Consider the following 11,471-nt stretch of genomic DNA (forward strand, 5'->3'; position numbering starts at 1 on the left):
GTGGCGGAGCCACATGTAGTTGAGGGGTGTCGACCAACACTCCTTCGTCGAAAAATTACACTGTATAGCTAAAAAAAATTTATGTATATATATTACATATTGACACTCATTGACTTATCGAAAAATTACACTGTATAGCTAAAAAAAAAATTATGTATATATATTACATATTGACACTCATTGACTTATAAGCAATTTTACTTTTTTATATTTTGATACCTCTTAGTCGAAGTTCTGGCTCCGCCACTATGGGAAAAATATGTGAGTATGAAGATCTATATGCTTCTTATCATAATCACAAAAACAAAGATATTATAGCTATGAGAATAAAGATATCGTAGTTATGAAATAAAGAGGCTTCAAAGTATGATGGCTCTTTCTCTCTATATATATATCACACATTTATTTTGTCACATCCCGAGACTACCCTTGAGACGCAGACACGGGACCTAAGACCACAAGTAATCCCAAGCTAACCCTGTTGGCACGATCATGAGCACACTAAAGATAAGTTGAATAATAAATTGATGCGGAAGCTATAATCATAAATAAAATGAAAAAAAATGGGGAATACCCATATACTATAACTGAGATATATGAAAACTGATGAGTTTGATACAAAGAAGATATTAACTCAATTCTAAGCTGAATCTAACTATGTCTGAAATAAACCTTTAAACTGACTAGAAATGTTGGGACATGCCTCAACTAGATTTAGCAAAACTGAAACTAAAGGACTAAAAGTACTGAAAAGATAAACATGTCACTGGTCCTCGAAGAATGAGGACTCACCACTGATGCTGCTAAACTGACGATTGGGAAGTGATCTAAGCATGATCTGGATGCTGAGAACCCGAACCTACATCACGAGAAGATGTAGCGCAGAGTATGCGTCAGTACTTGAAAGGTACTGAGCATGCAGGATAGAGTAAAACTGAAATAACGTATAACTGAACAAAGCAATTAAACAATGATATATATTGAATGCTGAGCTAACTGAATGCAGTGATCAATTTATAACATGCTGAAACTGAATATTGGATATACTGATAAATGGTCAATGCAATATAATCTGACTGAACTGTGGGAGCTACTAATAATCGATAGTAAAACCACATGAGCTAAATGTGGAGTCCGATGTATATGCCCCATCGAAAGGACCCAATCTACCCTGCTAAAGGTATAGAGGCATGCTGGCGTGATCACTGAAATGATGCCCACATAGGGGACTTACAACCTACGTGGCTAGTAGTTCTAGGACTATTTGGGTACGCTGAACCCTAGTCCAACTCGGTATTATGCTACTCCCAATGGATTAAGTAATTAACACATTATGATTGAATTTCTATAAGTTACTGGATAGCTCAAACTAAACATGCAAACTGAGTATGCAACAATTAAACTGATATTGATGCATTAATAACTGAGGCATGTATAACTGAATAACTGAAATATCTTACCTAGCATGTGTAATTCAAAAACTAAAGAAATACATAGCTAGGGTTCTGGAATTCATGCAATAAACTGAATATTAACATACTAATCTGATTTGGATCATTCTAACAGCTAAGAATCCAACAATTCTAACATTCAAGAAACCCTAGGTCTAGTCATAATAAGGGAATGAAGAAACTGACTGAAAACTAGGGACCTAATGGGTGAAAGGAACCCACTAGTGAAATCCCACATACCTGGTGATGAATTTCACCGAGAAATCATTTGATTTCTAGGCTGGAACTGAAGAAAACTTGATGCGTTCTTGGAGCTAGGGCTAGTCGACTTTTTCTATCTCTCTTGCTTCTAATTTTCTAGGTTTTGATTAATGATTTGACTTAGGTAAATTCTAGTTATGTTTCTAGGCTTAAACTGACTAAAACCTCATAATTTAGTGTCTAAACGATGTAGCTTAGGGGTCCAACGAAATAGGAAAAGACCAAAAGACCCCTGACTTAACTGCTGTCGAAGTGACCGACGGACGGGACCTACGGTCCGTAGATTGGGGTCGTAGGTCAAGTCTGCCCGACAGGGCTTCACTAAAATGAGCATAACTTTTTACTCGGAGGTCGGATTTTAGCAAACTCGGTGGCGTTAGAAAGAGGATTCAATTATCTATCATATCATAGGTCATGGGACACACAATTCCTTTTGTTCTGGGAGTGATGACCATTTGAAGTTGACCCAATCAGCAATTCCCCCCTGACTGGTTGCTGGCCTTCACCAACGATCAGACCTACGGACCGTGGATCGAACGACGGTTCATGCTGGTCGGCCGTCGTTTGCGTCAGAGGCTAGATAAAAGGAGGCCTCGATCCAAGGACACAGACCACGGACCGTGGTCTGGCCTACAGATCGTGGGTCTGTCCGTGGGTCGAGACTTAGCCACTTTTCTGAGCTGGGTTTGGGAGGGGTTGCAGTGGTGAACCACAGACCACCAGCAAGGGCCGTGGTCTGATCTACAGTCCGTGGGTGACAACCGTGGGTTGCACCTGCAACTTCTCAAAATCTGTATTTTTGGTCTATTTCAGATACGGGGTGTTACAAATTTCTTGTTTAATTGATACTAGACTCAAGTTTCATACCTTACAATATAATTATAACGAAATTTATATGTTAAAAAAGAATCACACCTCAAAATATAACTATTGAGGTGAAAATGCATAAGATATCCATTACCCAATATGAGACTCATCCCATACCTTACAATAGGATCGTAACAATTTTTTCTTGAGAATAAAGATGCTTCAAGATATATGCTTCTACACTCTTTCATTGTTACACTTCTAATAATGAAGACATTGATAACAAGAAATTGATTGTAAGTAAGTTCAAATCTATTTAAATTTACATCAATTTTTCATTCAACTAAAATACGAGACTCGAATTTTATACTTTATAATGAAATCATAAAAAAATGAATATAACCCAAAAAAACAACACCTAGATATATTATCTCCACAAGCCTTTTCCATTTGACCAACGTGATTTCATACCTTACAGTAAAATCATAACAATTTTCTCACTTGTGATGAAGAAAGTGGAAGTAAATAAACAAACTTATGATATGACAAGAAGAATCTATGAGGAGATTTTATCTATTAAAATAATTTCATATTTTATCCCAATAATTTCTATTAAGGCTGAGCATCGGACCGAAATGAACCTGTATCGGATCGAAATGGGACGATTTGACTGGTACCAAGATGAATCGAAGCGGAATTACTGGGATGGGTACTAAGTTCCGTCCCGTTCCACTATAGAAATCACTCATTCAAGAAAAAAACAAATGGTTTCAACTTTATTTTTTTCCCCAACTATACGCATTTATATTTCTCAACGACCAATTCTTTGTCCAAAAAAAGACAAAAAATGTGATCTTCCAGCCTATACATATTCCTTTGTCCCTTTGAGAGTGACCCTTTAAGTTTCACATTATGACTCTGTAATTCCATCTCATTATTTGGCATGAAACTATTTGTGTCAAATCTTCTTGAAAAAAGAAAAATACAGTGTGAATGTAGTACAGTGTTGGAGAAACTTTCCTTTGTTTTGGTGGGGTATTAGTATTTGTTTGTTTGAATAGCAGACTTCAAATGCTGCTGCTGCTGCCGTGTGAAGACTTTTCTCAAGTCATCTAAAGTCTTTGCCATCTTTGCCAAGATAGAGCCTTTTATTGGAGCTGAAAGTTTATCAAATTCCAGGTAGTACTGCAATTTGTGAGCAGATTTGTGATAAAAATTATGGTGTGGGTTCAGATTTAGTAGCTTAAAGGTGAGTCTTTTTTAGATTTTGAGTTATTTTTTTGTGTTTATTGGGAGTTAAAAGTGAAAAGTTGAATGTGGGGTTTTATGGGTCATTGAGTTTTTGAAGGGTTCACACCTTTGTATTTACAGGAACTGTGAAATTTGGGCTTTTGGCTATTCAAGAACTGGAAAAGATTGAATCTTGCACTTTGTAGATGGTGGGTTTTCTACATTTCTGGTAATTTTACCCTTTTGGGTTGTTTCTGTTTTACTTTATTTACATGGTAACAAATACATATGGAAATTTAATGTTGTGGAGAATCTTAGTAGCTGTCTGAACTTTCATGTTATTGATGAGGATTCAATTTCCCCACCTTGTAATCGTCCCGTCTTTAAAAAAGAAAAGAAAAGGAAGTTTAAGGTTGTATACTAGCTCTTGTGTTGATAATTAAGTATTGTTTTCAAGCTATTGGGTTAACTTTTGTTGTCCAAATGAAATATAATGGGTATTGAGAATTCATATAACCAAGCCAATTAGTTTAATATATTTCCATTTATGAACAGATTGAGATAAAGTTAATGCTGTGGGTTCAGATTTAGCAGCCTAAAGGTGAGTCTTTGTTAGGTTTTGAGTACCTTTTTCTTTTTGTGTCTATTGGCAGTCAAAGTAAAGTTTTGAATGAGGGGGTTTTATGGTCATTGAGTTTTTTGAGTTTTATCTTCTCTGTATCCACAGGAATTGTAAAATTGGGCTTTTGGCTATCCAAGGACTGAAAAAGATTGAATCTCGTGTCCCGTAGATGGTGGGTTTTCTACATTTCTGGTAATTTTACCTTTTTGGGGTTGTTTCTGTTTTGTTTGGTTTTGATGGCAACAAATACATATGGAAATTTAAGGTTGTATTTAGCTTTTGTCTTGATGATTAAGTATTGTTTTCAAGCTGGTGGGTCAACTTTCGTTGTCCATATGTAACATAATGGATCTTGAGAATTCCTATAACCAAGATAATTAGTTTGGGATTGAGTGATGTTTCTGTTTCAAGGGGTTTCTAGCAGTTAGTAGGTAGCCGGGTGTTGTTGCGCTTTATGTGGGGGAGGTAGGGGGATAGCCCACTCGTTTCTTCTTTTCACTATTGGTAGTATTATTTAGTAATTGCGTAGTTTCATATTTTTCTATGTGTGGTACTATTTGTTGCTTCATTTATTTTGTATTTTGCTATTCGGTTTGCTATATTTTTCTTGCACTCCTGCTTCGATAACATTCTTTTTAGTCAAGGGTCTACCGGAAACAACCTCTCTACCCCACAAAGGCAGGGGTAAGGTCTGCATGCATCCTACCCTCACCAGACCCCACTTGTGGGATTACATTGAGTATGTTGTTGTTGTATTTCTTTTGAGAGCCATGGAGCAATTGCCATTAGGTTTGGTAGGAAAGATTTGATTTATTACTAATGGCTTCTCGTTTTGCATTTCCATGGATTGGTTGATTAGTCTTCTGCCTATTTATCATTTTCATTTTTGTATATTTCTTCCCCATGTTCTTATTTTACTTTAACAAGGCATGTGGACTTTCCTGCTCCTTAAAGTCCTGGATAAATTCTGCAGGCATCAGTGTAATTAGATATTCAAATACGATATACTTCAATACATTCCAAGTATTTCCAATTTACCATTTATGTGAAGTCACTTGAATATTAATTGACCATTCTGGATTTGAACCTGCAGGGAGGGTGTTTTAGTAGCATACTGAAGGACATGAAGTGTTTTCAGTTCTACAATAGTGAGAAGAAGGAAGAACCTAAGACCGCGAAGTCAAATCCAGTTCTGTCCTCCTCTTTTGGTCTTTTTGATAGTGAATTTCGGCATTCTCATCGTGAGTCCAGCTCTCAGAATGTATCAGATACCAGCACAGAGTCTAGAGGAAGGAGCCAAATTCCAAGCCTGTCAGAAAGACCTTCCGATCTCAGGGCATTTACATTCTCAGAACTGAAAGCAGCAACGAAGAATTTCAACCGTACTACCAAGATTGGGGAAGGTGGATTTGGATGTGTATATAAGGCCACAGTAAAGACTGGTGAGGATTCAGCGAAAAAGATTGACGTGGCTGTAAAACAACTTGGTAGGAGAGGATTACAGGTAACTAATTTCTTTTTAAGCTCGAATAATTATGTATTAGAAATATTAGGATCCTGCACTTTGACATCACTATTTATTAGGTGTTGGCACTTTGCAGTAGATACACACTTCATCATCTCTTATGTTTTTTAGCTACCTGGAACTAAATCTAAATGTAACTTTAACTACTGTCTTTTCTCTAACCATTTAAGTTTCGCTTACGGAGCTGTATTAAAAAACTTTGGGAATCTTTTAGGAGTACAGAAAACCAGGAAGAGTAAAGCAAACTGTTCCACAGTATGAACTATGAGGTCGCTAGGGAAATATTTTAACTTTAACGTATGGCATTTACCTTATCAAAAAATATTTCAACTTAAATATTTTGTACATTGATAGACCCACACAACAACATATATACTAACTAATTTGAATTGGCTTGGCGTTATTCAAAATGTGTGATCTGACTGTGCACATGGAAGTCCATGGATTTGAATGATCTCTTATGTTAAAATACTTCCTTTTGTTACCTTTCCTCTGTTCTTTTGTGGTGTAGTGATGTACTCATTGCTTGCCCCCATCTAAACGATTAAAAGGATGACCATAGATTGAAAAATCTTGTAGATGGCAAAGTCTACTCCTTTGAACTAAGAAAAGTGATGAACCCCAGAACTTATTTCCATTTTAGAAAGAAGTGCTGAACCCCGGAAGTATAGTTGGTATAGTTCTTCCAACATGTGATGGCTCCATTCAATATGGTTCTTTGAGAAGCACTAGCTGCTTACTCTGGCCTAGTGAGAGAATCTTCTGATGGTTGAGGACCACTAGATAAATAGTTGTTTAGTTTGCCTCATTGAAACATTCTTCTCAGCGTAGACAGGTGATTGATGCTGGTATTTGTTTTGGATTGTATAGTAGTCCGAAGAGAACATTTTCCACAGTGGGGGTTTGTCCAATATGACCTTTCACATACCTAAAAATGAGAATTAGAGTACGGAAATGATTTATTTTTCCCAACTTCATAGATGGATAAGCATGACGAAAGTTCAATCATAATTATCTCCGATAGCCTTTTGATTTGAGATGCCTAATGTCTAGCACTTTCTTATGCTTGCGTTCATCTTATATGCGGCTGAAGCGCCATGATGCTGAACTTCTATTTCTCTTATTCCAGTATCAACATGTTTTTCTTCACTGGAGTTTTGTTGAAATCCCATACTTATTTGTTACATAACCTCAGAAGAGTGAATGGTACAGAGAATTCATAAATCTGAACCGACTAGTTTGGGATTGAGTTGTAGTGAGTTGATAATATTGGTTGATGATTGACCCTGTTTTAATCATGAATTGAAGTTCTAATTTATCTTCAGGTATGATAATACTTCCTTTTATTCCATGTTGTTGACCTAGTTACTATTTGGTAAGTCAATAAAATTCTTTCATGATTGCTATTTTATTACTCCTTCCGTTTCAATTTGTTTGTTTGGTTTTGACTTGACACCGAGTTCAAGAAAGTAAGGAAGACTTTTGAATCTTGTAGTCTTAAACGAAAGTTGCGTAAAATGTACCAAAATGTCCTTTATTCTTGTGGTCTTAAACATGTCATATGGAAAGTTATAAATTAAAGAGTTACCAAAAAATGAAAGAGACTTTTGAAATAGAGTAAATAGGGAACTAGGGAAGTAAGACAAACAAATTGAAACGGAGGGAGTAATTATTTTTTTCTTTTTAGCTTAAATATCGGATGAAGTAGATGCTTTTCATCTTGTTTCTAAGTATATCATTTTTATTGAGGAAGAAGCTATTCAGCATCCAAAACTACACCAGAAATGTAATGTTGTCAACTCTGATAAACTTAATAGGTCATACAATTGTGGAAAGAGGTTGTAAACATTGAATCTTCTGCTCTGTATAAAATTGTACATTGTCAGCTTATGAATAATGTACTTGGAAAGCTGCTTTCACTTCAGCTTTTGACGTTCTACGATGTCCTTCTTTGGTCAGTAGGACCAACCGCTGATGGTAACGGTGAAGCTTCGGCATAATAATTGGTACTCGGACTGCTACTCATATAGCAACTTTTGACGTTCTACTATGTCTTTACTTTATTCACTAGGAGAACACCTTGATGGTTATAGTGAACCTTCTGCAGAATTACTAACTTATTTCACATGTTTTATTGCGAGTTTGCGACTTAGCCACCAGTTTTCAGGTTTTTAGTTACTGTTTAGTTAATTGTTTTAGGCATAAATTTGGTGAACATGATTAATAACTAGTCTGTTTACAATAGTTCGGTGGAATGAACCATGATAATAAATAAAACATGATAATCATGTTCTTGTTCAATTTGTAGTAACATACTCTTCTTGATTCTATTCAATAGGGCCACAAAGAGTGGGTGACAGAAGTCAATGTTCTCGGGGTGGCTGAACATAAAAACCTCGTCAAATTAGTTGGCTACTGTGCAGAAGATGACGAGAGAGGAATCCAGCGGCTTTTGGTGTATGAATACATGCCTAACAGAAGTGTCGAAAACCATTTGTCAGCTAGGTCAGAAACCCCTCTCTCCTGGGCAATGAGGTTAAAGATAGCCCAAGATGCTGCTCGTGGCTTAGCATACCTACATGAAGAAATGGATGTTCAGGTACTTTTTCCACTTAGCTATTTGCACCTATATAAAGGTGTAAAATGTGTAACTAGCAAGGACTTCATCGCCTTTATGCCTTTTGTTATGTTAGCTCAAGCTATTAGTGTTTTGAGTCGGCTATCGTCCAGAATCCTGATGTCTCTCTTCTTTTATATTGTAGATTATCTTCAGAGATTTCAAATCTTCAAACATTCTCTTGGACGAGCAATGGAATGCAAAGTTGTCAGATTTTGGATTGGCTAGGTTGGGACCTCCTGAGGGTCTAACCCATGTCTCAACTGCGGTATGCTCCCATAACTTGATTGCATGCATCTCAATACATGTGTACTGAAGATCTTGTCCTTTGGTCTTTTTCACTTTTTCTTGTTCATTAGTTTTTCTAATTAATGTTGGATACTTATTAAAAGATGTTGATATAGTCATATGCTTAACTCCTTTCACGGAATTGATCAACTATGATTTATCTATCTTCTTCCCTGGATTTCCTTGCGAAAAATAGTTTGCTGTCTATTAATTCTATGTATCATCCATATCATGTTTTAGCAAAAATGTTCCATTCGTTACTTTCATGGAAAGCCAAGAAGCTTGTTACCAAAATTGCCATTGACTTTTGCATGACTTCGTTTTGGTCCACCGTCAGTTTAGCAGTTTTAGGTCAATATGTACTTTTCCTTGGCTCATAAACATGAGATAACAGTGAAGGAGAAGCAAATTCAACACCAAAACCGCCTTCTCGTCCCTAGCATGCTTTCCAAGAACCTGGCTCAGCAACCTAGTATGATTTCGTTTGTTAGCTGTTTGAATTCGATGAATTATTGGAAACTAGTAGTATCAGACAACACGTCTTAATTCACAGTTACATAAGCTTAAAATTCTTATGATTTCAATAGAATGTCAAAGTATGGTTCCAACACTCCTTTATATTTGCCAACGTTGTTCTTATATTGTTTCTTACTATGATACCCATTTTCATGGGTTTAGTCTGGTTGCATATTACATCTCTATTGTATCAGGTTGTTGGAACCATGGGATATGCTGCTCCTGAATATATTCAAACTGGTCGTCTCACTTCTAAGAGTGATGTGTGGAGCTATGGTGTCTTTCTCTATGAGCTGATTACTGGTCGACGTCCATTAGATCGAAATCGGCCTAGGAGTGAGCAGAAGCTCTTAGAGTGGGTAAAGCCATACATATCAGATTCTAAGAAGTTTCAACAAATATTAGACCCAAGGCTTGATGGTAAGATCTCAAGGTCAGCCCAGAAGCTCTCTATAGTCGCCAACCGCTGCTTGGTCAGACATGCAAAGACACGTCCAAAAATGAGTGAAGTCCTGGAAATGGTGAACAAAATTGTCGAGACATCAACAGGAATAGGAAATCCTGGACCACCTGTGAGAATTGCGGAACCAACTTCACCAGAATCTGCAAGGAAAGGTAAGAGGAAGATAACTGATATCAAACTCGGAGATGGTAACAGGTTAGTACGCATGTGGTCAACAAAGCTGACAAGCACTTGTTAATATAATAGTTTCCAATATGCACAAACAAAAGAGGAGTTGAAAGAAAAAGTTTTAACAAAACATTATTTCCGTTGGAGAGAAAGGTAATGTAGAACTGGAAACTATATTTACTAGCTCCCAATATGAATGAGGTCTCTGTCATTATTGTCTTATATCATCTCTAGAATTGACAGCAAGTGGTGACTATGGACACTATATGTGACTTGCTGCAGAATCTTCTGGTGATCTATAACGATGAATGAAGGGGTTTGTCGTTAGATATAAGGAATCTGAAGCTCTCATGGTAATACTAATCTTGATATTTTCAGTTTTGATTAAAAATGTATAGTTTCCGCTTTTCATGATATGCAAGAAAATGAACAAGATTGTTTTGTTATACATAAAAAAGTTCGTTTTGTTATGCATGAAAATTCGTCATGGTTTGTTTAGGAATGTAATTTGAAACAAACATTCAAGTGAAATATTGAATCATGTAACACAATCATTTTAATATCAAAAATGGAAACTTTTTTTTTTTTTTTTTTGTGATATTAGATGATAAGTTTTCTACAAGAGATGCCTTGTAATGACAATGTTGCTAGCTAATATTTTGATTTATTGTTTGTTTGATCTTATTGATGTTTGGTTGAAACGAGGAGTTGTCTACTTTCCTTGGGTTGAACAATACCAACAACTACTACTATGTTTCGGTCGTAAATAAATTGAGGTCAGTTATATGAATTCTTATCGACCATGTTTAAAAGGGCATTCCGATGCATAAATCATCGCGCATTCACACATGGTCCGAGGAAGGATTGCACCTCACTCAAAACAATTTCAAACATATATTGGCCAAACTTAGTTATTTTGTCTAACAAAAATAGGCAAAGGCAAAAATACCCTAACTTTGGCAATAGTATGAGCCTAATTTCATATACCGCATATTTGAAGTTGTTTCGAAATAAATACCTAAGTTTTGTTCAGTCACCAAAAATCTTAATTTCATACACCACATATCCAAGTATTCAATGTGAACAAGCGATGCCTTGTTCATAGTATAACAATGTAAGAAAGAACAGAGAGATGCATAAAAAATACACATAAACAATTTCAATTATAAAATAATTTGGTTGTGCACCTTAATGCTGGTTATTAATTGTTTCCTTTTCTTACATGTCTTAAACATTTAATAAACACGATAGTGCGAATAGGATCAAATCTTATATCTTATCTTATATATAAATAAAAGAGAATCCTCAGTCCAGTGATGTGGAGGTGGAAGAGACATGGACGTGTACAATCTTGAAGATGTAAAGATCAATTTTTTTTTAATCCTAGATAGTCATTTAGTCCTATTTGCCCCCCCCCCCCTCTCCAACTTGGGTCATACCATCACTCTGAAGTGAAAGATTGTCTCTTTGTTTGTTATCTCTTTTCATTGTTTCAAAATTTTAAGTTTAAAGTTAAATTGGAT

General features: G+C 36.1%; 1 protein-coding gene across 5 annotated transcripts; it reads left to right on the plus strand.

Moving 5' to 3' along the window:
• The first annotated feature begins 3,447 nt into the window (after positions 1–3,447).
• On the plus strand, positions 3,448–10,533 carry LOC102597976 (probable receptor-like protein kinase At5g15080). 5 transcript variants are annotated; one of them, XM_006354286.2, is made up of 9 exons: positions 3,448–3,768; positions 3,891–3,978; positions 4,305–4,350; positions 4,477–4,543; positions 5,465–5,875; positions 8,235–8,495; positions 8,659–8,781; positions 9,512–9,932; positions 10,231–10,533. In XM_006354286.2, the coding sequence occupies exons 4-9, from the start codon at positions 4,541–4,543 to the stop codon at positions 10,248–10,250; spliced, it is 1,239 nt and encodes a 412-aa protein (XP_006354348.1). In that variant the 5' UTR covers positions 3,448–3,768; positions 3,891–3,978; positions 4,305–4,350; positions 4,477–4,540; the 3' UTR covers positions 10,251–10,533. The 5 variants fall into 5 exon arrangements, with proteins under 5 accessions (XP_006354348.1, XP_006354346.1, XP_006354347.1 ...); XM_006354284.2 differs by having other exon boundaries at positions 4,477–4,563; positions 9,512–10,531; XM_006354282.2 differs by having other exon boundaries at positions 3,449–3,768; positions 9,512–10,531.
• The last annotated feature ends 938 nt before the right edge of the window (positions 10,534–11,471 follow it).

This window comes from Solanum tuberosum, unplaced genomic scaffold (genome assembly GCF_000226075.1).
Source record: "Solanum tuberosum cultivar DM 1-3 516 R44 unplaced genomic scaffold, SolTub_3.0 scf00177, whole genome shotgun sequence".
Classification (NCBI taxonomy): Eukaryota; Viridiplantae; Streptophyta; class Magnoliopsida; order Solanales; family Solanaceae; genus Solanum; species Solanum tuberosum.

Excerpts from the sequence above, each read along its gene's own strand:
- LOC102597976 (XM_006354282.2), top strand. Across the intron at positions 8,496-8,658 it reads ATGAAGAAATGGATGTTCAG|ATTATCTTCAGAGATTTCAA; the intron begins GTACTTTTTCCA and ends TTTATATTGTAG. Across the intron at positions 8,782-9,511 it reads TAACCCATGTCTCAACTGCG|GTTGTTGGAACCATGGGATA; the intron begins GTATGCTCCCAT and ends CTATTGTATCAG.